The 25560-nt window shown below is 41.8% G+C and overlaps 1 protein-coding gene across 1 annotated transcript; it reads right to left on the bottom strand.

Moving 5' to 3' along the window:
- Positions 1-6745: 6745 nt before the first annotated feature.
- LOC129822642 (ATP-sensitive inward rectifier potassium channel 1-like) lies at positions 6746-10263 on the bottom strand. The gene is made up of 2 exons (XM_055881005.1): positions 10130-10263; positions 6746-7972 (listed from the first exon to the last, which is right to left on the bottom strand). The coding sequence occupies exon 2, from the start codon at positions 7953-7955 to the stop codon at positions 6855-6857; it is 1101 nt and encodes a 366-aa protein (XP_055736980.1). The 5' UTR covers positions 7956-7972; positions 10130-10263; the 3' UTR covers positions 6746-6854.
- Between the last annotated feature and the right edge of the window lie 15297 nt (positions 10264-25560).

Here is a 25560-nt window from a genome sequence, read left to right as displayed (position 1 = left end):
AACAAACAACAAGCTACACAAGAACTCATTACTGTAATGGTTCAGATGACAAAGTTGCTCAGAGACTCATGTTTGCATTTAAAAAAAAAAAAAAACAGTCTGCATGTCCCTCAAAGAAAACAACTGATGCCCCTGAGACAGATGTCTATGTATCAGGGGAAAAGCTCCAGGTGGTATCTGATGCCCCTGAGACAGATGTCTATGTATCAGGGTTAAAGCTCCAGGTGGTATCTGATGTCCTGAGACAGAGGTCTATGTATCAGGGGAAAAGCTCCAGGTAGTATCTGATGCCCCTGAGACAGATGTCTATGTATCAGGGGAAAAGCTCCAGGTGGTATCTGATGCCCCTGAGACAGATGTCTATGTATCAGGGTTAAAGCTCCAGGTGGTATCTGATGTCCTGAGACAGAGGTCTATGTATCAGGGGAAAAGCTCCAGGTAGTATCTGATGCCCCTGAGACAGATGTCTATGTATCAGGGGAAAAGCTCCAGGTTGTATCTGATGCCCTGAGACAGAGGTCTATGTATCAGGGGAAAAGCTCCAGGTGGTATCTGATGCCCTGAGACAGATGTCTATGTATCAGGGGAAAAGCTCCAGGTGGTATCTGATGCCCCTGAGACAGATGTCTATGTATCAGGGGAAAAGCTTCAGGTGGTATCTGATGCCCCTGAGACAGATGTCTATGTATCAGGGGAAAAGCTCCAGGTGGTATCTGATGCCCTGAGACAGAGGTCTATGTATCAGGGGAAAAGCTCCAGGTGGTATCTGATGCCCCTGAGACAGATGTCTATCTATCAGGGGAAAAGCTCCAGGTGGTATATGATGCCCCTGAGACAGATGTCTATGTATCAGGGGAAAAGCTCCAGGTGGTATCTGATGCCCTGAGACAGATGTCTATGTATCAGGGGAAAAGCTCCAGGTGGTATCTGATGCCCCTGAGACAGATGTCTATGTATCAGGGGAAAAGCTTCAGGTGGTATCTGATGCCCCTGAGACAGATGTCTATGTATCAGGGGAAAAGCTCCAGGTGGTATCTGATGCCCTGAGACAGAGGTCTATGTATCAGGGGAAAAGCTCCAGGTGGTATCTGATGCCCCTGAGACAGATGTCTATCTATCAGGGGAAAAGCTCCAGGTGGTATCTGATGCCCCTGAGACAGATGTCTATGTATCAGGGGAGAAGCTCCAGGTGGTATCTGATGCCCTGAGACAGATGTCTATGTATCAGGGGAAAAGCTCCAGGTGGTATCTGATGCCCCTGAGACAGATGTCTATGTATCAGGGGAAAAGCTCCAGGTGGTATCTGATGCCCTGAGACAGGTCTATGTATCAGGGGAAAAGCTCCAGGTGGTATCTGATGCCATGAGACAGAGGTCTATGTATCAGGGGAAAAGCTCCAGGTGGTATCTGATGCCCCTGAGACAGAGGTCTATGTATCAGGGGAAAAGCTCCAGGTGGTATCTGATGCCCTGAGACAGATGTCTATGTATCAGGGGAAAAGCTCCAGGTGGTATCTGATGTCCTGAGACAGAGGTCTATGTATCAGGGGAAAAGCTCCAGGTGGTATCTGATGCCCCTGAGACAGATGTCTATGTATCAGGGGAAAAGCTCCAGGTTGTATCTGATGCCCCTGAGACAGATGTCTATGTATCAGGGGAAAAGCTCCAGGTGGTATCTGATGCCCTGAGACAGATGTCTATGTATCAGGGGAAAAGCTCCAGGTGGTATCTGATGCTACTGAGATAGATGTCTATGTATCAGGGGAAAAGCTCCAGGTGGTATCTGATGCCCTGAGACAGATGTCTATGTATCAGGGGAAAAGCTCCAGGTGGTATCTGATGCCCCTGAGACAGAGGTCTATGTATCAGGGGAAAAGCTCCAGGTGGTATCTGATTTTAAGAACCATGGCATCATACTAGATTCTAACCTCTCTTTTTAAAAAGCTAATTAAAAAGGTAACTCATATAACCAAATTCAGCCTAGCTAATTTCCAAAACATATTAAATTGTTTTGACTACAGAGGTAACAAAACTATACTTAAAATGTATGATACTCCCCCATTTAACATACTACCTTACTAGTTTGGCCCAAGCTTGCTGTTCAACCCTAAAACCCATTCAGTCTGTCTGCAAACAGGCTCTCAAAGTACTTGATAGGAAGCCCAATAGCTATAGACAGCATAAGCTCCTCAGTTGGAAAAAATCTTATGCAATACACTGACGCCTATCTTGTATTCAATATTCTAAATGTCCAGGCTCCCCCTCTACTCAGTACTTTTGTTCAGCTGAAAACCCAAACCTTATGGCAGCAGATCCACAAGATCTGCCATGAGAGATGACTATAGTTCCCTTAAGGAAAAGCACCTTTAGTCAATCTGCTTACAGTGTGAGAGCTTCCCATGTCTGGAATACCCTGCCAATAGACACACACAACTGTGATTAATATGCACTGTCCCTGAAAAAATAAAAATGTACTCAAACTGCAATCCACTTTAATGACCTGGCATTGTTCCACGTAATGGAAACAGATTATAATGCTAGAATACATTAACTTCCTGCTCAAATTCACTGGTGTTACCTAAACAATCAAACCAAGAATCAAACATCATCAGAATACATTATCACAATGTTTCCTTATTCACACCTGAATCACTTTCAGCTCAACATATCCCAACGCACACAACCCTCCTATATTTTACCAGTGGGTAAAAATATAACCCTTACTCAAACAGCGTTCTGCCTTACCTCTATCGTAAGATTAAAACCAAACTTTACAACTTTCTCTTCTCTTTCGGCTTCACACTTATGAAATGTTCAAGACTTTAAAAATAACATGTAAAGCGCCAAATTTATTCATTAGATTTAGGTAACTGTCTCTTCCTTGATTCAGTTATTTAAATACGACTCCTATTTTTAATATGTTATTTCAGCAGACCATTTAGGCAACAGACAACGTATCACATCAAACTCGCCTCGCTATTTAAGTTGAATGAATTCGTCTTTCAATTTGAACCAAACAAGCTATTAAAAAGTTCATTTTATATCTTAAACAAACACTAGCGACCATATTTTTCCAGGCAAAACATAACAATAGTTGAATTACAATCAGAAACTCCAATTTTAGTCAGAACTGAACTCGGGCCAACTGCTTGGAAGGTAGCTATGCTCACCACTATACCACCAATGCTATTTGAATGACTAAGACTCCCCGCAAATAAACCCACTTTACAATTGTCTGTAGTCGTAAAATTAGGCCCGTACTCCCGAGACAATTCCCAGAAAATAGCCCTGATTTAAAGGTCCAAGCATTACTCCAGCGATGATTCTTACATGCCAAATGAATAGATTAGCAGACAAAGAGTAAAATTGACATTCATAGACAAGGAAACAGATCTTGCGCCTTTTAATAAAAGTAGATTATGTTTTCTCATGCAACGTATTTCAATTACTTTACTACATCACATGAATCACACAATGATAATTAGTTTGATGGATACCCTAGGCTTTGTGCGACATTATAAATTACGTCGAGATTCCCTCTTAATTCGCTCTAACTTTATGGAAAACGGTTTATTCAATAAATCCCGCAACTCCTCTCATACTGGGAAGAAAACATAAAACAGTTTCAGAACTTAAGGGCAGTTTTATTTCAAATGTTGTACCCAGACGGAGATAATCCAATAAGCATTTATAGTTACATCGTTAGGGTAAAATAACCAAAAGTGGACACTCTAATCAGTTTCTAGAGCACAATTTCCCAGATTTTGTAGACAGTTTAATAGTGCTTAAAACCGCATCTTTATCAAATTATCCATTAAAGATACCAACTCAAAACCTACGTACGTCTACGAATGGATGGTTTAAATTGTATCTAATTATATTCTCAGCATTACTTTCATCGTTATCACTAGTAATCGATTATACACACACACAATTTATCATGTTTTCATATATTCACAGAATCCAGATAAAACGTAAGAAATTCTTAGGTACTCACACAGAACTTTAAGGATCACCCACACAGGATTGGTCAGATGTTCACACAGAACTGGTCAGATGTCCACACAGAACATCAGAACATAATTAAAAGGTTACCCACACAGAGTCAACCTACTGCGCTCACACAGAACGCTCCTACAAAGATTACCCACACAGGATTTCACACCCTGTCTATATGTACAGGGAAACCCATAATGTAATCAAAATATTATCTAGTCGTCCCAAAACAAAATACTCACACAGAGTATCCCAGGGCATACCTGGCTAGCACATTTAAAATAATTGGAATTCACCGCCTCTGAGGGTCACTTAGACAGTCACACAGACACTTTCAGAACGAGGTCCTTCTTCCAATAGGGCTTCACCAAGTACCGTGTTTCACACAGAACGCACAGTCACCCTGGCCCCTCACCCCCACAGACCGCACCAATCCCCACTGTGATCAATTCAGTGTCAAGACTCGCCCGCAAACGACCAGTGATAGGTGTCTTTGAGTCGACTGACTCTCAGATCATCCTCCACTGACTCGGCCCTGCTTACGCCTCCAAGTTGCCCCCCTCACAAAGGAATACACACTCAGAGCCTATGTAACAGAGGCTTTTCTAAAAACTCGACTTCAAGTTTGGTCCGCTCACCTATTTCTTAAAAAAAACTATCTTCGAGATGTGGTATCCACCCGGCTCGCTGCCTCTCAGATCAAAGGTGGATCCATCTGCTTCGTTCCCGAAGTGTGGTTTCCCTGAGATCCCAAGTTTGAGGGATCCCTCGTGCACGATTTGCCCAGATCTTCAGGAGCGGTCACCGAGTGACGATTCACTTCGCATCCCCGTCGCCAAATGTGGTGCCATTTTTCTGCTTTACCAAATGAGGAGAGTTACAAACTACACACCAGTCAGAGTTAAACTTAAATTACATATTTTTTGTGTTATGTGCATATGTATGTAGTGTATGTGCATGTGTGTGGGTTTCGTGTGAGAGTGTCAGTGTCAGTGTAGTGAGTGTGTATTTCCTGTGTATACACTGAATGTACAAAACAATAGGACCACCAGCTCTTTTCATGACATAGACTGACCAGGTGAATCCAGGTGAAAGATATGATCCTTTGTTGATGACACTTATGGAATCCACTTCAATCAGTGTAGATGAAGAGGAGACAGGTTAAAGATAGTCCAGTGTGGCTCAGTTGGTAGAACATAGTTCAATACCCACAGGGGACCAGCATGAAAAATGTATGCACTCACTTACTCTGGGTAAGAGCATCTGCTAAATGACAAAAAATGAAGACATGGATTTTGTATGTGTGCAATTCAGACAGTGAATGGACAAGACAAAATATTTAAGTGCGTTTGAATGGGGTATGGTATTAGGTGCCATGCGCACCGGTTTGAATGTATGGAGTACTGCAACGCTGCTGGGTTTTTCACGCTCAACAGTTTCCTGTGTGTATCACAACTTGACACAACTGAATTGAGGCTGTATGGATGGAGTGGATGGGTGGATGGAGTCTTCGCCAATTTTTTGTGCCCTCTTCACGACTGCACAGGGGTGTGTGGACCATGTTAAGTGTTTAGTGATGTGGACGCCAAGTAACTTGAAGCTCTCAAACCGCTCCACAACAGCCCCATCGATGTGGATGAAGGGCATGCTCTCCCTTATTTCTCCTGTAGTTCACGATCAGCTCCTTGGTCTTACTAATGTTTAGAGAGAGGTTGTTGTCATGGCCCCACATTGCCCAGTCTCTGACCCCATCCCTGTAAATCTTGTCTCATCGCCATCGATGATAAGGCCTACCACAGTTGTGTCTCCAACAAACTTAATAATGGTGTTGGTGTCGTGTATGGCCACACAGTTGTGGGTGAACAGGGAGTACAGGAGGGAACTAAGCACACACCCCTGAGGGGCCCCTGCGTTGATGGCCAGCGTAGCCAAGGTGTTGTTGCCTACCCTCACCACCTGGGGCCGTCCCGTCAGGAAGTCCAGGTTCCAGATACAGTGGGAGGTGTGCACCCATCAGTTTCTTTTCCTTTCCTTCACACTGGAAGCAGAGGACCAGTTGTTGTTTTGGAAGAGAGACACCCCTCCCCCTTTGGACTTGCCAGAGGCTGCCTTCGTCCGTCTATGCTGCTGAAAGGAGAAACAGCAGAGTCCTACGTACATAGTCATACAGCCACGTCTCTGCAGGCATATAATATTGCAGCTTTTTAAGTCTCTTGAACGAAGTAGAGGGTCAGAGGGTCAAGATGGTAATGGTGAGAGGTTAGCATGTCTAGGGGTATGATCTTTGACCCTGGGTAACTTTCTCACTCATCATTATTCACGATACATTCAGGATTATATCTAATCATGGTACCATTCACAATAATGTAGAAGTGTTTATAAACACATTATATTCTTATTTACAATAAAACTCACTCCAGAATGACACAGTACATTATTTAGCATTCATTTCTGTTGGGCTCAAAATAATCTGAAACACAACCAAGACAAACTGCAAATACATCCAACAAGTTTGTAGGGTGACAAGCTTGATGTAGTCATTGCTTGCTAGGAATATGGAAACAAATACTAAACTTTTGACTACTTTATATATAAGAATCTTAGGGATGTCAATACTTTTGACTCCAATATATTACTTGTTAAACAAAATCTCTATCTCTGAGCAATTTTCTTAGTATAAAATAATATCATTGCAAAAATTATAGCTCAGTATTTGAATTAATTATTTTATAGTCATTATTGGTTATCTTTATAAAGGGTGTCAATCATTTCAAACCCTACTGTATATATATAAATATTACAAGATAAAAAAAATCTTCACATATTGCCATCCAAAGTTCACATCTTGGTAATATTAAATTATTCTAGGATATCAATAACTTCAAATCCAACATTGTCAATGGCATTGATGGAGGGGAGGTGGTGTCCCATTATGTTATGGAAGCAGTAGGCACAGTGTGCAGTGGCAACGGACACTACCTTGGAGAAGTTGGAGAAATCCACTCTGTACTTGCCCTCTTTGCTGCGGGAGATGATGGGTAGGAAGTTGTAACCCCACATGATCTCCTGAGGAATGAAGGAAGTCCTGACCTGGCAGGCTGAGCTGGTGGTCTCGGCTGTGCCCTCCAGAAACACCACCAGCTCAAACTCCTGCTTACGGAGAGTGTCCACTGCCATCTCAAAGAAAGGGCTAGCCTTGTCAATCACATGGTAGAGTGTGAGAGGGCACACAAAGAAGAGGTTGTCCTTCCCAGCATCCATCATGAACTCAATGTTCACCTGGTCCATGATAATTGTCTCCCCGTCGGGTTTGACTGTTGTCCTCAACAGCTTGCCGTAGATCTGGCTCCCGATCATCATGGTCTTGCGTAAGTTGGCCACTCTTATCATAAGGCAAAGGAAGTCCTTCTTAGGACAGATGACAGCCACCTCACTGAATGAGATGGTCTTGGCCCTTTTCTTAGGGAGGGATATCTTGGACACGATGATTCCACACATAAAGCAGTGTATGAGGGCCCCTATGAGAGTCTGGATAATGATGAGGGCTACAGCACCAGGACATTGGGGGGTGACAGCGCGTACACCATACCCGATGGTGGTCTGGGTCTCCAGGGAGAAGAGGAAGGCCGTAGTGAGACCGTAGACGTTCCACATACAGGGGGTGTGGTTGCTTGGGGGGTTCTGCCACGTCAGGTCCCCGTTGTTCCGGGCGATCCAGAACCACAGCAGGCTGAAGATGAACCAGCTCAGGGTGAATGAGGCGATGAAGAAGAAGAGGACAAAGCGCCAGCGGAACTCCACGAAGGTCGTCCAGAAGTCCACGAGGAAGGCAAAGTGGCTGCCGTACTTCACGTTGCCGAATTCAATGTTGCAGTGGCCATCTTTGGTCACCAGCCGGCTTCTGCGGATTCTTCGCTCCACCAGGTGGTCCTGGATGCGCTTCCGGATGTCAAACACCATTTTCTAGGTCCTGTCGTCTGTTAGAGAGGACAATTTGTTATTTAACACACCCAGACAAATAAATCAATATCCTTGTCATCCAAGAACTGTTAGATATATACAGACTGGATACTATTAATACAGAATACTGGAGTTTTTCATTAATATGTTTAATCTTCAAAGATAAACCTTCATCCCTGTAACCTATACCTCCCTGTACGCCAGTCATTAAATTCAAGGTGTCTTAAAACTTCAGACTAAATGTTCATATTTTTTTCAAGGCTCTTGGATGCTTTGAATTGAATGGAACAAATTATAAACTAGAATTCAATGATAAATAATGTCATTTTCCTTCAATATCATTGTTCTTCAAATGAAATTGCTGCCCTTCACAACTTTCTAAAAGCAATAATGACAAACCAAGCATTGGTCTATAAGAGGACGTAAGAGATAATGGAGTTGTGAAACATTCAGTCTTGGATCCAGACTTGGGAAATAGTTCATGTTTTACCTCCTTTAATTCTTAATTTCACACATCGTTACTGAACTAATTAGGTAAAACACAAGGTAAAAGTCCCACTGAACTTAATTATCATCAAAATATAAATATGTGAAACAACTTAGCTGCACGAATGCCCCTGTCAGTCTATGATCAATTAAATGATTTCACCTGCCCCAACCATCAGTTTTATTACTTACTTAAAGTGTTGCTCTAGTTACTAGCAGTTGCTATGCATCACTTGCACATGTGAATCTACACGTAAATCCTGCAATCCTGTAATCCTGGGCACATGCCATAGTTAACCCCAAGTCATTACAGAAAAGGTTACTGTTGAAATATTTCACTCCACTGGCCCAAATCAGTCAGATAACCATACCCTTCCTAAAAACATCATCATCTAGCCTACTACAACTATATACAGTTCAAGTCAGAAGTTTCCATACACCTTAGCCAAATACCTTTATACTCAGTTTTTCACAATTCCTGACATTTCATCCTAGTAAAAATTCCCTGTCTTAGGACAGTTAGGATCACTGGGCTATTTACAGGGTCAGGGTGGTGGTGGTGCGCTTGTTAGGCCAAACATTGAGTTGGATGGTGTGCCTGTTAGGAGGTGTTGTGCACAAAATTACCAGTGCAATAAGCTGGTGCGTTTGTTTCTACGCTCAAAGCTTGGAAACGTCCTGTCTTTCACAAACAAAAATCCAATAATCACGCACTATGTTTTGTCGTGAAGCTTTTCTCTCTGGACCTCACAACCCTTTCACACCTAATCATTATTTCTTCTGCATTGTTACTGTAACACTATGAAGCAAATTCTGAGATCATTTCAGGTTTACTTTGATACGATCCTTGGCTGACGCATTACAATGATATACTTTTGAAATAGTGATACTTTTATTAGTATTGTATGGTTCAGTTGTCATTTCAGTAATAACTCTTCAACAATGAATGATTTCCTCTGTAAAATCATATAATCATTTATCTCGGCATATTACACACTGTTCTGCAACCAATGACAAGGTAATAGGGACCATTTCCACCCTTGTAATCATCAGTTTGTGATTAAGTGCAATGTTATGACTACATTTATTCACATTTTATTGTTTGAGCCAATGAAATACTTCACTCAATATTTACACTGATAAATGTAAGCAGATGATGTATAATTTGCTTCTACAGTGAGAGGTCAGAAAGTTTGCAGATTATGTTCCCCTTTTGAGAGAGCGACTGTGGTTACTGTAAATATCTCAAATAACAATAACAATAAAATAAATATTTCTCCCAAGACCATTTCCTTTTAATGTTAAGATCCTCAACAATTTACAAGACCACAAACTAGCCAATACATGCACCTGCATAGAAAGTTAGGAGTAGAGTCAGATTAATCCCATTAAGAATTTGTTCTTAACTGACTTGCCTAGTTAAATAAAGGTTAAATCAAATAAAATTACATACAATATGTTTACTGGCAGACATGTCACTTTTCACTGATAGTGTTTTGGGAAATAGTGCTTCTTGGAAGCAAGAAGATCATTAGCGGAATGCCAATTAAAAATATATGCAACACATATCTGTAGGAGAGAGTAGCTGTAACACGACAAGCTCACCCAAGGCTCAAAGTGGGTGCATTTAAACATGATAGATGTCATCATTACACTGTTGTTGTAACAGGAGAATACCAAGTACTCACTGGATGATAATGGTCCAACTACAGAAGATGAGATCCTGTCAGTGTGGAAACTGTGGAAATACAAAGTTGTGTTGCACACGGGATCCCCTCTGTCTCCGTCTCTCTCTCTCATCCAGTCTCTGAGGGTGTGCCCTTTGAACTGTACTTAGTGTTCTGACAGCTCTCTCCGTGCTACAGATGTGTGTGTTTTTATAAAGCTTGGGATTGGAATCACATCAGGTGATGTTTACACACACACAAACATAAAGTAGGCTACCAGTACAGCCCTCCAGCAGGACTGTTGCGTGGGCATGTGTTTACCCCACACAGCGCCAGTACCCAGGTCCAGCCTGACTGCCCCCTGCTACACCACCCGTGTCTTGGGCAGGGCTCTCAATGTCTAGATCAAGAGGAAGCTGTGTGCCACTGTTTACAATACACACACATGCACAATCACAGACACGCGCTTGTATTTGCTGTTAAGTCAAATAGTGTTGCTGCATTTCAAATAAAATAAAATGGTATTGGCACATGCACCGAATACAACAGGTGTAGACCATCCTAGCTGGAGCGGTGCTCTCATCTTATCTACCAACATAGACAGGGCTCTATCTCCTCTAGCTCCACAATGAAATAGGGTGCAGGTCAGGCAGCAGGCTGTTAGCCAGCCTGCCAGCTTAGTGGAGTCTGCCACTATCACAGTCAGTGTAGTCAGCTCAGCTATCCCCATTGAGACCGTGTCTGTGCCTTGACCTAGGTTGGGCAAAACTAAACATGGCAGTGTTAGCCTTAGCAATCTCACTAGAATAAAGACCTCCTCCATTTCTGCCATTATTGAAAGAGATCGTGATACCTCACATCTCAAAATAGGGCAACTTAATGTTAGATCCCTCACTCCAAAGGCAGTTATAGTCAATGAACTAATCACTGATCATAATCTTGATGTGATTGGCCTGACTGAAACATGGCTTAAGCCTGATGAATTTACTGTGTTAAATGAGGCCTCACCTCCTGGTTACACTAGTGACCATATCCCCCGTGCATATCCCCCGTGCATCCCGCATTTACGATAGCAAATTTCAATTTACAAAAAATAAAAAAAGTTTTCGTCTTTTGAGCTTCTAGTCATGAGGTCTATGCAGTCTAGTCAATCCCTTTTTATAGCTACTGTTTACAAGCCTCCTGGGCCATATACAGCATTCCTCACTGAGTTCCCTGAATTCCTATCGGACATTGTAGTCGTAGCAGATAATATTCAAATTTTGATTGTGATTTTAATATTCACATTCAAAAGTCCACAGACCCACTCCAAAAGACTTTCGGAGCCATCATCGACTCAGTGGGTTTTGTTCAACATGTCTCTGGACCTACTCACTGTCACAGTCATACTCTGGACCTAGTTTTGTTCCATGGAACAAATGTTGTCGATCTTAATGTTTTTCCTCATAATCTTGGACTATGGGACCACCATTTTATTACGTTTGCAATCGCAACAAATAATCTGCTCAGACCCCAACCAAATAGCATCAAAAGTTGTGCTATAAATTCTCAGATAACCCAAGATTCCTTGATGTCCTTCCAGACTCCCTCTGCCTACCCAAGGATGTCAGAGGACAAAAATCAGTTAACCACCAAACTGAGGAACTCAGTTTAACCTTGTGCAATACCCTAGATGCAGTTGCACCCCTAAAAACTAAAAACATTTGTCATAAGAAACTAGCTCCCAGGTATACAGAAAATACCCGAGCTCTGAAGCAAGTTTCCAGGAAATTGGAATGGAAATGGCGCCACACCAAACTGGAAGTCTTCCGACTAGCTTGGAAAGACAGTACTGTGCAGTATCGAAGAGCCCTCACTGCTGCTCGATCATCCTATTTTTCCAACTTAATTGAGGAAAATAAGAACAATCCGAAATTTATTTTTGATATTGTCGCAAAGATAACTAAAAAGCAGCATTCCCCAAGAGAGGATGGCTTTCACTTCAGCAGTAATAAATTCAAGAACTTCTTTGAGGAAAAGATCATGATCATTAGAAAGCAAATTATGGACTCCTCTTTAAATCTGCATATTTCTCCAAGAGAAATTGGATCCTAGAGTCTGCACAACTCTAGGATCAAGAGAGACTATCAAGTGTTTAAGTACTATATCTCTTGACACAATGATGAAAATTATCATGGCCTCTAAACCTTCAAGCTGTATACTGGACCCTATTCCAACTAAACTACTGAAAGAGCTGCTTCCTGTGCTTGGCCCTCATATGTTGAACATAATAAACGGCTCTCTATCCACCGGATGTGTACCAAACTCACTAAAAGTGGCAGTAATAAAGCCTCTCTTGAAAAAGCCAAACCTTAACCCAGAAAATGTAAAAAACTATCGGCCTATATCGAATCTTCCATCCCTCTCAAAAATGTTTGAAAAAGCTGTTGCACAGCAACTCACTGCCTTCCTGAAGACAAACAATGTATAGGAAATGCTTCAGTCTGGTTTTAGACCCCATCATAGCACTGAGACTGCACTTGTGAAGGTGGTAAATTACCTTTTAATGGCATCAGACCGAGGTTCTGATTGGTCTACACGGACAAGTACTGGCCTGGTTTAGAACTTATCTGTCGGAAAGATATCAGTTTGTCTCTGTGAATGGTTTGTCCTCTGACAAATCAACTGTAAATTTCGGTGTTCCTCAAAGTTCCGTTTTAGGACCACTATTGTTTTCACTATATATTTTACCTCTTGGGGATGTCATTCGAAAACATAATGTTTACTTTCACTGCTATGCAGATGACACACAGCTGTACATTTCAATGAAACATGGTGAAGCCCCAAAATTGCCCTTGCTAGAAACCTGTGTTTCAGACATGAGGAAGTGGATGGCTGCAAACGTTCTACTTTTAAACTCGGACAAAACAGAGATGCTTGTTCTAGGTCCGAAGAAACAAAGATATCTTCTGTTGAATCTGACAATTAATCTTGATGGTTGCACAGTCGTGTCAAATAAAACTGTGAAGGATCTCAGCGTTACTCTGGACCCTGATCTCTCTTTTGACGAACATATCAAGACTGTTTCAAGGACAGCTTTTTTCCGTCTACGTAACATTACAAAAATCAGAAACTTTCTGTTAAAAAATAATGCAGAAAAATGTATCCATGCTTTTGTTACTTCTAGGTTAGACTACTGCAATGCTCTACTTTCCGGCTACCCAGATAAAGCCTAAATTAACTTCAGTTGGTGCTAAATACGGCTGCTAGAATCCTGACTAGAACCAATAAATTTGTTCATATTACTCCAGTGCTAGCCTACCTACACTGGCTTCCTGTTAAGGCAAGGGCTGATTTCAAGGTTTTACTGCTAACCTACAAAGCATTACATGGGCTTGCTCCTACCTAATCTTACCGATTTGTTCCTGCCGTACATACCTACACGTACACTATGGTCACAAGACGCAGGCCTCCTAATTGTCCCTAGAATTTCTAAGCAAACAGCTGGAGGCGCCTGGTATAGAGGTCCTGGATGGCAGGAAGCTTGGCCCCAGTGATGTACTGGGCCATACGCACTACCCTCTGTAGTGCCTTGTGGTCGGAGGCCGAGCAGTTGCCATACCAGGCAGTGATGCAATCCGTAAGGATACTCTCGATGGTGCAGCTGTATAACTTTTTGAGGATCTGAGGACCCATGTGAAATATTTTCAGTCTCCTGAGGAATAACAATAGGTTTTGTTGTGCCCTCTTCACAACTGCCTTGGTGTGCTTGGACCATGTTAGTTTGTTGGTGATGTGGATGCCAAGGAACTTGAAGCCCTCAACCTGCTCCACTACAGCCCCTTCGATGAGAATGGGGGCGTGCTCGGTGCTCCTTTTCCTGTAGTCCACAATCATCTCCTTTGTATTGGTCACGTTGAGGGAGAGGTTGTTGTCCTTGCTCCACACGATCTGGTGTCTGACCTCCTCCCTATAGGCTGTCTCATCGCTGTCGGTGATCAGGCCTACCACTGTTGTGTCATCTGCAAACTAAATTATGTTTTTTGAGTCATGCCTGGCCGTGCAGTCGTGAGTGAACAGGGAGTACAGGATGGGACTGAGCACGCACCCCTAAGGGGCCCCCATGTTGAGGATCAGCGTAGCAGATGTGTTGTTACATACCCTCACTACCTGGGTGCTCCTAGTACAGGATCCAGTTGCAGAGGGAGGTGTTTAGTACCAGGGTCCTTAGCTTAGTGATGAGCTTTGAGGGCACTTTGGTGTTGAACGCTGAGCTGTAGTCAATGAATAGCATTCTTACATAGGTGTTCCTTTCGTTCAGGTGTGAAAGGGCAGTGTGGAGTGCAATGGAGATTGCATCATCTGTGGTTATGTTGGGGTGGTATGGGTTTCTGGGACAATGGTGTTGATGTGAGCAATGACCAGCCTTTCAAAGCACTTCATGGCTACAGACGTGATTGCTACGGTTCTTTAGTCATTTAGGCAGGTTACCTTAGTGTTCATGGGCACAGGGACTATGGTGGTCTGCTTGAAACATGTTGGTATTACAGACTCAGACAGGGAGAGGTTGAAAATGTCAGTGAAGACACTAGCCAGTTGGTCAGCGCATGCTCGGCGTACACATCCTGGTTATCCACCTGGCCTTGCAGCCTTGTGAATGTTGACCTGTTTAAAGGTCTTACTCTCATAGGCTGCGGAGAGTGTGATCACACAGTCATCCAGAACAGCTGATGCTCTCATGCATGTTTCAGTGTTGCTTGCCTCAAAGCAAGCATAGCAGTTATTTAGCTTGTCTGGTAGGATCGTGTCACCGGGCAGCTCTCAGCTGTGCTTCCCTTCGTAGTCTGTAATAGTTTGCAAGTAATAGGTTAGACTATGAAAGACTAACAAAGGAAGGAGATGTACTGTACCCAGGACCATGTCCTCGATCAAAACAGATAGCTCTCTGGGGTAAGACAGGTATTATGTTCATTCATTGGGCATTGAGCAGATATGTGAATTGCTGTTTGGGTCGTCTTTCACCTCGTATTGTTTCCCGAAAAAGGTGGCATTGTTATCTTTCAGAGGGTTCCAATAAATATTACCCTTTATATAGGTATGTCGACACACAAGAAGGGATCATGGCTGACTGAAATGATTACATATGTATAATGGTTCTCAGTAGTTACCACAGCCACAAAGTGAAAATGGGCTATATAGTAAAAAGTCATGATATAGTTTTTTGCTTTTTGGTCTTCATTTCAGGTTAGGGTAAGGCATAAAGTTTGCAATGTAGTTAAAGTTAGGGTTAAGGTTAGGTGTAGGTTTAAAATAAAATGTTAAGAAGAGATATTAAAGAAATTGGCAGGGTTTATGACTTTGCGGTAACTAGTGACAACCAGGTATAACGCTTTAGCATGTATGAGCCAGTATGATGTTAATATAAGGTTAAAAACACGAATGTCTTTCTAAACTGCAACATCACTCAATCAATGATATTTCCTGCAGTTTTTATGGATTGATTAGAAGTTTTGGTCAGAAAAGCAGGTTTTAGCAAATACTAAGACAACATTCAGGAGAGCAGAATCCATTTGAAGTAGCCTACAACCAAAACAAACTGCAGAATGTGGCATCAAGTGCTCAGCAAAGACTTGCAGTTAGTTAATTGAAGTTAGAGGAGAATTTAGTATTTTTTCCATTTTAATTTATTATAAAAAAAACTGTTGTTTCAAATGTTTAGTTTCAGCAATGAGTGTAGGTGGTTTGCTCTGAATAGTTACGTTTTTCAACAGGGATGCTTTCTGCTGAGTCATCATATTAAGGTACATTCATATTCTTCAAACATCAGTCTGCTCTGCAGATTCTCTGGCAGAAACGATAGGCTACTACACGCTCAAATAAAAAGCATTGTCTTACATGGAAATTTGGCTTGCACTCAGAAATTATTGGCTGCTTTTGATCATAGAAATAGTCCTTCACTTTTAAAATGATTTGTTTGGCATGTAGCTGCCTCATTGTCTGAATGCATTGGCGCGCACCTTTCGCTGACAGATGAGAAATGAAAACATTCAGAAAAGCAAGCTTTTGTCATTATGATTCTTGCACAGGGGCATACAGTTGTGATGTCTTTGTGTGGATAAGGAGAGTGAGGCTGTACATATCAATGGTACTGTTCCAGTTATACCTTGTTGTGGCTTGCAGGCTTTCCTCAGGACACAGACACACTGCGGCTGCAGGTTACCATGCTGGCATCTTACAAGTGCAGGTATATACTCTCAGAGTCACATAGAGAGTGTGTGTGTGTGTGTGTGTGTGTGTGTGTGTGTGTGTGTGTGTGTGTGTGTGTGTGTGTGTGTGTGTGTGTGTGTGTGTGTGTGTGTGTGTGTGTGTGTGTGTGTGTGTGTGTGTGTGTGTGTGTGTGTGTGTGCGCCCGTGCGCGTGTGTGCGTGCTTCCCATTCCTCCCCTGCCTTGCGAGAACAGGTTGCATTACCTAGCTCCTATCCTCCCATGGCACGTCCTCCCCTCCCAAGACTTCATGACGATTAAGAAGCCATCTAGCTTGAAGAAAGTAATTACACCGAAATGAAAGAAAAGGCCTAAATTAAATCTGAGCCTCTGATAAACTGAAAATCAATTCCTTTCTACAGCGGCCTTTCTCACCCTGTTCTGTTCTGTGAAGGTGCAGTGGCGTGTGTTATGATATGAGTGCCAATGTAATTTCTTACAGATGTAGGATCTTAATTTGATCACCCTGATGCAGGACATTTAAAACTTGTGTTGTTTTTGAGGTTTAGAAAGTATTCTAAAGTTTGTCATTACCACTTTCAGACGTGATTTCCCATTACGAAATATGTATCAACCCATACAAAAATGTCCAGTAATTATAATCCACATTATAATTCACATTTCCTGTTGCCGCAGGATTGTTTTCTTGCTGTAGCAAACAGGCTCAAATTAAGATCCTACATCTGTAGAATGTTATGTGCCACTAAGAGGTGGAATGAGCACCATTTGTAAGAGAGAACATTAAGTTAAAGCCCAACAAGCTCTTCCTATTGTTCACCCTGACTGGTTTAGTTTCTCCACATCTGCTGTTGTAGATACCACCACACCATAAATAGATCCCCTTTCATTTACAATTGCAGGTACAGTTCTTCATATTTGGCTGTTCTTTGTTTGGGTGGTAGAAAACACTGTTACAAGAGATGACTTACAACAAGCCTCTTTCTCCAGCCCAGCCAACAGCCATAGCCTGTACTAGTTATTCACCTCTACAACAAACCTGCAGCGATACTTGCAACTGTACATGCACACAGAGCACAGCAGCTGTCAGTGCAATTTTTCTATTATTTACTGCTATACTTATTCTCTCTGCGGTGTCAGTGTCACACGCACAACACACAATCGTGTGGATGAGGTCTAGTCTTCCAGTCGAATGAATCCTTGCTTTCTGTTTTGAAGTTGAAATCCCAACCCTATTCTAGAGAAATGTTTGCAGTTCTCAATTTAAATAGTGTCTCTGATAGGAGGTAGAAAGCTGGAGAACCAGTACTTCAAAAACATTGACAATCTTTTTAACTGAGGTGTCGCAGATACATTTTTCAGACGTCCTGGAATGTTAACTTTTATCTCCCCATGTGATTTATGTTAAGATCCCCATAGAGGAAATGAAAGTGTCCGAACAACGGGATAAAAACCCATTACATGAGATTGAGTAGACCTGGATGAATAATGTATTCACAGAAAAGAAGTAGGTCCACGCACGATTAGATAATTCATCATTTAAACACCAATAGATGTTCTCTTTCCCATAAGTTAGCTCTTGCATCAAACATGTGTACGTACATTGATGTTTGGCTGGTAAATGGATGGTCTAATCTGGGGTTGTTCTTGAAATATCCTTTCACTCTTTGACCAGCAGCTCAATCCAAGGCAATGATCTACAAGAGCTGTATGCTCAAGATATTTGCATTTATTGAAGTCAGTCCTAGCACAGACGATAAATGAATAATTGAATAATTTTCTGGTGCCAATAGATATGCTTCATTATGAATGTATCATTGCCATGCTATTAATGGTGGACCTCTGCTTAATACCAAATGCAAAAGGATAATTTAGTGAAGAGGAGAAATATTGTAGACAGGGACTGTAGCTTAAAAGCAGTTAAAACCTATAACTTTCTTCTGCACTGTTTAGTCAGCCAACAGCAGTGATTATAGAATATAATTTTAAAAATTTAAGCAATCTCTCCCTCCCTTCCTCCATAGTCCTGTTTCTTCCATGATGAGGAGTTTATACGTGGTGTGAGTCCTTGGCATGCTCTGATTTCCCTGCTCTGCTTCCGCCTGGTCCTCCTGCCTGGTCCTTCTTGTTCCTGGGAGCTGGTAAAATTTCTGTTTATTGGGGTGCCATGCGCTCTGACAAGAGGATCAATCACAACTAATGAACCCTGGGAAAAGGCAGTAGAATGCAAGGGAGGGAGGGAGGGAGGGAGGGAGGGAGTGTCTGACCTATTTTCAAGGGTCACATCCAACAACCCTGTGGCGTGACCTCCCATCAGTCCATGGGAAATGAGGACAGGGCTTGAGTAAAGGGTCAGACATATGGTCCCTGGATGTGAAGGAGATGTGCAGTCAACCTCCAGGTCCATCAATTACAGCAATATAGCTGTCCTGCCTGACCTGTTTTTACTATTTTGAACAAAAATATAAACACATGCAACAATTTCAATGATTTTACTGAGTTACAGTTCATATAAGGAAACCAGTCAATTGAAATAAATTCATTAAGACCTAATATATGGATGTCACATGACTGGGAATACAGATATGAATCTGTTGGTCACAGATACCTAAAACAATGGTAGGGGTGTGGATTAGAAAACCAGTCAGCATCTGGTGTGACCACCATTTGTCTCATGCAGTGCGACTCATCTCCTTTATATAGAGTTGTTCAGGCTGTTGATTGTGGCCTGTGGAATGTTGTCCCACTTCTTTTCAATGGCTGTGCAAAGTTGCTGGATATTGGCGGGAAATGGAACACGCTGTTGTACATGTCGATCCAGAGCATCCCAATTGTGTTCAATTGGTGGGAAGAACTGGGACTGGAGGTTCAGCTTCCAGGAATTGTGTACAGATCATTGCAACATGGGGCCATGCATTATCATGCTGAAACATGAGGTGATGGTGGCGGATGAATGGCACAACAATGGGCGTCAGGATCTCGTCACAGTATCTATGTGCAATAAAATGAACATTGATAAAATGCAATTGATTTCATTGTCCATAGCTTATGTCTGCCCATACCATGACCTCACCGCCACCATGGGGGCACTCTCTTCACAACGTTGACATCAGCAAACCACTCGCCCACACAACGCCATACAAGCTGTCTGCCATCTACCTGGTTCAGTTGAAACGAATTCATCTGTGAATAGCACACTTCTCCAGCGTGCCAGTGGTCATTGAAGGTGAGCAATTGCCCACTAAAGTTGGTTACGACACCAAACTGGAATCAGGTCAAGACCCTGATGAGGATGACGAGCATGCAGATGAGCTTCCCTGAGACTGTTTCTGACAATTTGTGCAGAAATTCTTCCGTTGTGCAAACCCACAGTTTCATCAGCTGGTCTTAGACAATCCCACAGGTGGAGAAGCTGGATGTGGAGGTCATGGGCTGGCGGCGTGGTTACACGTGGTCTGTGGTTATGAGGTCGGTCGGCTTATGGTAGAGAAATTAATATACAGTTCTCTGGCAACAGCTCTGGTGGACATTCCTGCAGTCAGCATGCCAATTGCATGCTCCCTCAAAACTTTAGATATCTGTGGCATTGTGTTGTGTGACAAAACTGCACATTTTAGTGGCCTTTTATTGTCCCCAGCACAAGGTGCACCTATGTAATGATCATGCTGTTTAATCATCTTCTTGATATGCCACACCTGTCAGGTGGATGGATTATCTTGGCAAAGAAGAAGTGCTCACTAACAGGGATGTAAACAAATTTGAGCACAACATTTTGGAGAAATAAGGTTTTTGTGCGTATGGAACATTTCTGTGATCTTTTATTTCAGATCATGAAACATGGGACCAACACTTTTACACGTGGCGTTTATATTTTTGCTCACTGTACATGGCTAAATTAATTACTTAGAATATGTACTGTATTTTCTTTCCATTCACAGTATCCCATCATGCTCTTATAGAGTGGGTTAGGGTTAGGGTTGTGTGCACAGTAAACACAGTTTTCCTATTTACTATTGGGATCCAATGCAGCTCACAAAAATAGCGCAACTCCATTGTAAATACTGTACATCACATGTATACTCATGGGTATGGAATTGGCTGAATTAATGAATAAAAAGTCCCCCAGAACACATTTACATAATACTATGGTTCTGGAATTAAACTATTGTCTTCAAGCTTGAAACTTAAAAATGCTGTACAATACGTTTCTCTCTTGACAACATGCTAATATAAACTCCCCATGCACCCAGATCCCATCCACTCTCCCTCTCTCCTCTCCCTCTCCCCCAATGGGAGCTTTACAGGAGAGATGCGCTGATGGCTCTAATGACCTTGCCCAGGGAAACAACAGATTCAAACTTCCCTCCCCTGATCCTTCCTTCCCTCTCCTCTCCTCTCACTGCACCTCCTCCTCCTCCTGTTAACTCTGCTCCTCCCTCTATATGTCTCTTACTCTCCCTCCCTCCTCTCTCTCTCAATTGAATTAAATTAAATTTAAGGGCTTTATTTATATAAAGCCCTTATATTCAATAATGTTATATTTTATTGACTTTATTGCCAAAGCAAGTGAAATCGATAATAAACAACAGTGAAATAAACAATTCAAAATTAACAGCAAACATTACACCTGGTTAAATAAAGGTGAAATAAAAAATGTAAAAACTCATAAAAGTTCCAAAACAATAAAGACATTTCAAACGTCATATTGTGCCTATATACAGTGTTGTAATGATGTACAAATAGTTAAAGTACAAAAGGGAAAATAAATAAACAAAAATATAGGTTGTATTTACAACAATGTTTGTTCTTCACTGGTTGCCCTTTTCATGTGGCAACAGGTCACAAATCTTGCTGCTGTGTTAGTACACTGTGGTATTTCACCCAATAGATAGAAGTTTTTCAAAATTGGATTAGCTTTCAAATTCTTTATGGGTCTGTGTAATCTGAGGGAATTATGTGTCTCTAACACATTCACACATTTGGCAGGAGGTTAGGAAGTGCAGCTCAGTTTCCACATCATTTTGTGGGCAGTGTGCGCATAGCCTATCTTCTCTTGAGAGCCTGGTCTGCCTTCGGTGGCCTCTCTCAATAGCGGGCTTGACTCATCGAGTCTACATAGCCAAAGATTTCCTTAATTTTGGGGCGGTCACAGTGGTCAGTTATTCTGCCACTGTGTACTCTGTTAGGGCCAAATAGCACTCTAGTGTTCTCTGTTTAAAAATATATATATTTCCAATGTGTCAAGTAATCTCATGATTTGATCGGGTCTAATTGTGTTGATGTCTTGGGGCTCTGTGGGGTCTGTTTGTGTTAGTGAACAGAGCCCCAGGACCAGCTTGCTTAGGGGGCACTTCTCCAAGCTAATTGCTCTGTAGGTGATGGCTTTGTCATGGAACGTTTGGGAATCGCTTCCTTTTGTAGAAATTGTTGAATTTAACAGCACTTTTCTTGGATTTTGATAATTAGCGGGTATCGGTCTAAATCTGCTCTGCATGCATTATTTGGTGTTCGACGTTGTACACTGAGAATATTTTTGCAGAATTCTGAATGCAGAGTCTTAATTTGGTGTTTGTCCCATTTTGTGAATTATTGGTTGATGAGCAGACCCCAGACCTCACAACCATGAAGAGCAATGGTTTCTATAACTGATTCAAGTATTTTTAGCCAGATCCTAATTGGTATGTTGAATTTTATGTTCCTTTATGTTTTGATGGCATAGAAGGACCTTCTTGCTTTGTCTCTGATCATTCACAGCTTTGTGGAAGCTACCTGTGGCGTTGATGTTTAGGCCAAGGTATGTATAGTTTTTTGTGTGCTCTAGGGCAATGGTGTCTAGATGAATTTGTATTTGTGGTCCTGGCAACTGGATCTTCTTTGCAACACCTTTATTTTTGTCTTACTGACATTTACTGTCAGGGCCCAGGTCTGACAGCATCTGTGCAGAAGATCTAGGTGCGAGGGTGGGGCTTAAACTGCATCCCTGTCTCACCCCCCAGCCCTGGGGAAAGAAATGTGTGTGTTTTCTGCCCATTTTAACGGCACACTTGTTGTTTGTGTTCATGGATTTTATAATGTCGTATGTTTATCCCACAACAATTTGTATAGCAGGCCCTCATGCCAAATTGAGTCGAGGGCTTTTTTGAAATCAACAAAGCATGAGAAGACTTTGCCTTTGTTTTGGTTATTTTGTTTTTAAATTAGGGTGTGCAGGGTGAATACGTGGTCTGTCGTACAGTCATTTGGTAAAAAGCCAATTTGACAATATCTCAGTACATTGTTTTTGCTGAGGAAATGTACAAGTCTGTTTATAATGCAGAGGATAATGCAGGATAATGATGATTTTCCCATAGTTGCTGTTGACGCATATCCCGCGGTAGTTAACCTCTCTAGGATTGTTCGGGATGCTAGCGTCCCACCTCGCCAACAGCCAGTGAAATTACAGGGCACCAAATTCAAACAACAGAAATCTCATAATTAAAATTCCTCAAACATACAAGTATTATACACAATTTTAAAGATACACTTCTTGTTAATCCAGCCACAGTGTCTGATTTCAAAAAGGCTTTACGGTGAAAGCATACCAGGCGATTATGTTAGGTCAGCGCCTAATCACAAAAACATACAGCCATTTTCCAGCCAAAGAGAAGAGTCACAAAAAGCAGAAATAGAGATAAAATGAATCACTAACCTTTGATGATCTTCATCATATGGCACTCATAGGACTTCATGTTACACAATACATGTATGTTTTGTATCCAAAAATCTACGTTTACAACAAATCTCAGCGTTATGTTCAGTAATGTTTTCCCTCCAAAACATCCTGTGAATTTGCAGAGAGCCACATCAATTTGCAGAAATATTATTCATAAACTTTGATGAAAGATACAAGTGTTATGCATAGGATTGAAGATAAACTTCTCCTAATGCAACCGCTGTGTCAGATTTCAAAAAAGCTTTACGGCAAAAGCTCACCATGTGATTATCTGAGTACAGCGCTCAGCCACCAAAACAAGCCATACAGATACACGCCAAGTTGTGGAGTCAACAAAAGTCAGAAATAGCATTATAAATATTCACTTACCTTTGATGATCTTCATCAGAATGCGCTCCCAGGAATCCCAGTTCAACAATAATGTTTGTTTTGTTTGATAAAGTCCATCTTTATGTACAAATACCTCCTATTTGTTCGCACGTTTAGATCACTAATCCAAATGCACAAGGCGCGGGCACTAAGTCCAGACGAAAAGTAAAAAAAGTTCCATTAAAGTTAGTAGAAACATGTCAAACGATGTATATAATCAATCTTTAGGATGTTTTTATCATAAATCTTCAATATTATTCCAAACGGACAATTCCGTTGTCAATAGAAAGGAAAGAGAATGACCGTCGCGCTCACGGCCACGCGCGTGCCTAAACTAAAGGCTTTCAGCCTGACCACTTCTTGAAACAGCTCTTATTCTCTCCCCTTTCACAATAGAAGACTGAAACAACGTTCTAAAGCCTGTGGACATCTAGTGGAAGCCATAGGAAGTGGATTCTGACCCCATAGACACAGAAAATTGGATAGGCAATCACTTGAAAAAACTAAAAACCTCAGATTTCCTACTTCTTGGTTGGATTTTTCTCAGGTTTTCGCCTGCCATACGAGTTATGTTATACTCACAGACATCATTCAAACAGTTTTAGAAATTTCAGAGTGTTTTCTATACAAATCTACTAATAATATGCATATCCTACCTTTTGTGCCTGAGTAGCAGGCAGTTTACTTTGGGCATGTTTTTCATCCAAACTTCCCAATGCTGCCCCCTATCCTAGTGAAGTTAATAAGGGGTCAAATTTGTCTCCACTTTTGAGGATTGAAGTGATCTGTCCTTGGTTCCAAATATTGGGGAATATGCCAGAGCTAAGGATGATGTTAAAGAGTTTAAGTATAGCCAAGTGGAATTTGTTGTCTGTATATTAGATTATTTAATTTAGGATACCATCAATCCCACAGGCCTTTCTGGGTTGGAGGGTTTGTATTTTGTCCTGTAGTTCATTCAATGTATTTGGAGAATCCTGTGGGTTCTGGTAGTCTTTAATAGTTGATTCTGAGATTTGTATTTGATTTTGTATATGTTTTTGCTGTTTGTTCTTTGTTATAGATCCAAAAAGATTGGAGAAGTAGTTTATCCACACATCTCCATTTTGGATAGATAACTCTTGGTGTTGTTGTTTGTTTAGAGTTTTCCAATTTTCCCCGAAGCGGTTAGATTCTAAGGATTTTTCAATTACATTGAGTTGATTTCTGATGTGCTGTTCCTTCTTTTTCCGTAATGTATTTCTATATTGTTTAGTGATTCACCATAGTGAAGGCGTAGGGTCAGGTTTTCTGGGTCTCTTTGTTTTTGGTTGGACAAGTTTCTCAATTTCTTTCTCAGGTTTTTGCATTCTTCATCAAACCATTTGTCATTGTTGTTCATTTTATTAGGTTGTCTGCTTGACATTTTTATATTTGATGGGGAAGCTGAGAGGTCAATATGCTGTTTAGTTTGTTTACCTCTTTGTGTGTCCTCAGTGGATGTTTGGGGGTTGTCAAGAGAGCTATCAGGGGAGTTGACAGGGGGGCTGTTAGGAGGGGGTGGGGTCTGTTGGGTTGGTGGGTCCTGTGTTGTCTGTCCCATTGTGGTGTTGAGGTTGTGGTCCAGGTATGAGGTGGGCTATTCTGCTGGCTCTGGGGAAGTGCCTATGCTCTCTGTCACCCCTTAGCATTGTCACCTCTTCCTTCAGTGCCATGTGTGCCTCTAAGTTCTTTCACCTCAGTCCATAGAGCTGGTCTGTTTTGTGGGTTTGTTCTGTCTGGATTGTGTGGACTAGCTCTCTGAGCTCCACCATGTCTCTCTCCAGCTCTGAGAAAAACCTCTCTCTCTCTCTCTCTGCATGCTGGGAGTGTTTGGTGCATGCTGGGAATTGTATGAGCGAAGGAGTGCGTGTGTTGTGTTGAGTTAGATATTCAGAACTTTCTTTCGGTTTTCTCTTTCTTGGTGGCATTTTTTGTTTTCTTCTGTGCATGATTAAGGTTAATATTTTTTGTTGTGGTAGAATTAAGTATTTAGGTTTTTCGTATCGAAATTACCCTGAGTTTGGCGGGGATGGCAGCCCGAATGGGGATGCCGTCCCTGTCACTTCGACACGGCCTTAGGTGTGTTATTGAAGCTACTGTCACGGTGGAGGAGTTTCTGGTCGCTGTAGGAGAGAAGGTAGGATATGA

This window comes from Salvelinus fontinalis, chromosome 24, assembly GCF_029448725.1.
Source record: "Salvelinus fontinalis isolate EN_2023a chromosome 24, ASM2944872v1, whole genome shotgun sequence".
Taxonomy (NCBI): Eukaryota; Metazoa; Chordata; class Actinopteri; order Salmoniformes; family Salmonidae; genus Salvelinus; species Salvelinus fontinalis.
The sequence above is the reverse complement of the archived record's forward strand: the minus strand, read 5'-3'. Positions and strand labels throughout refer to the sequence as shown.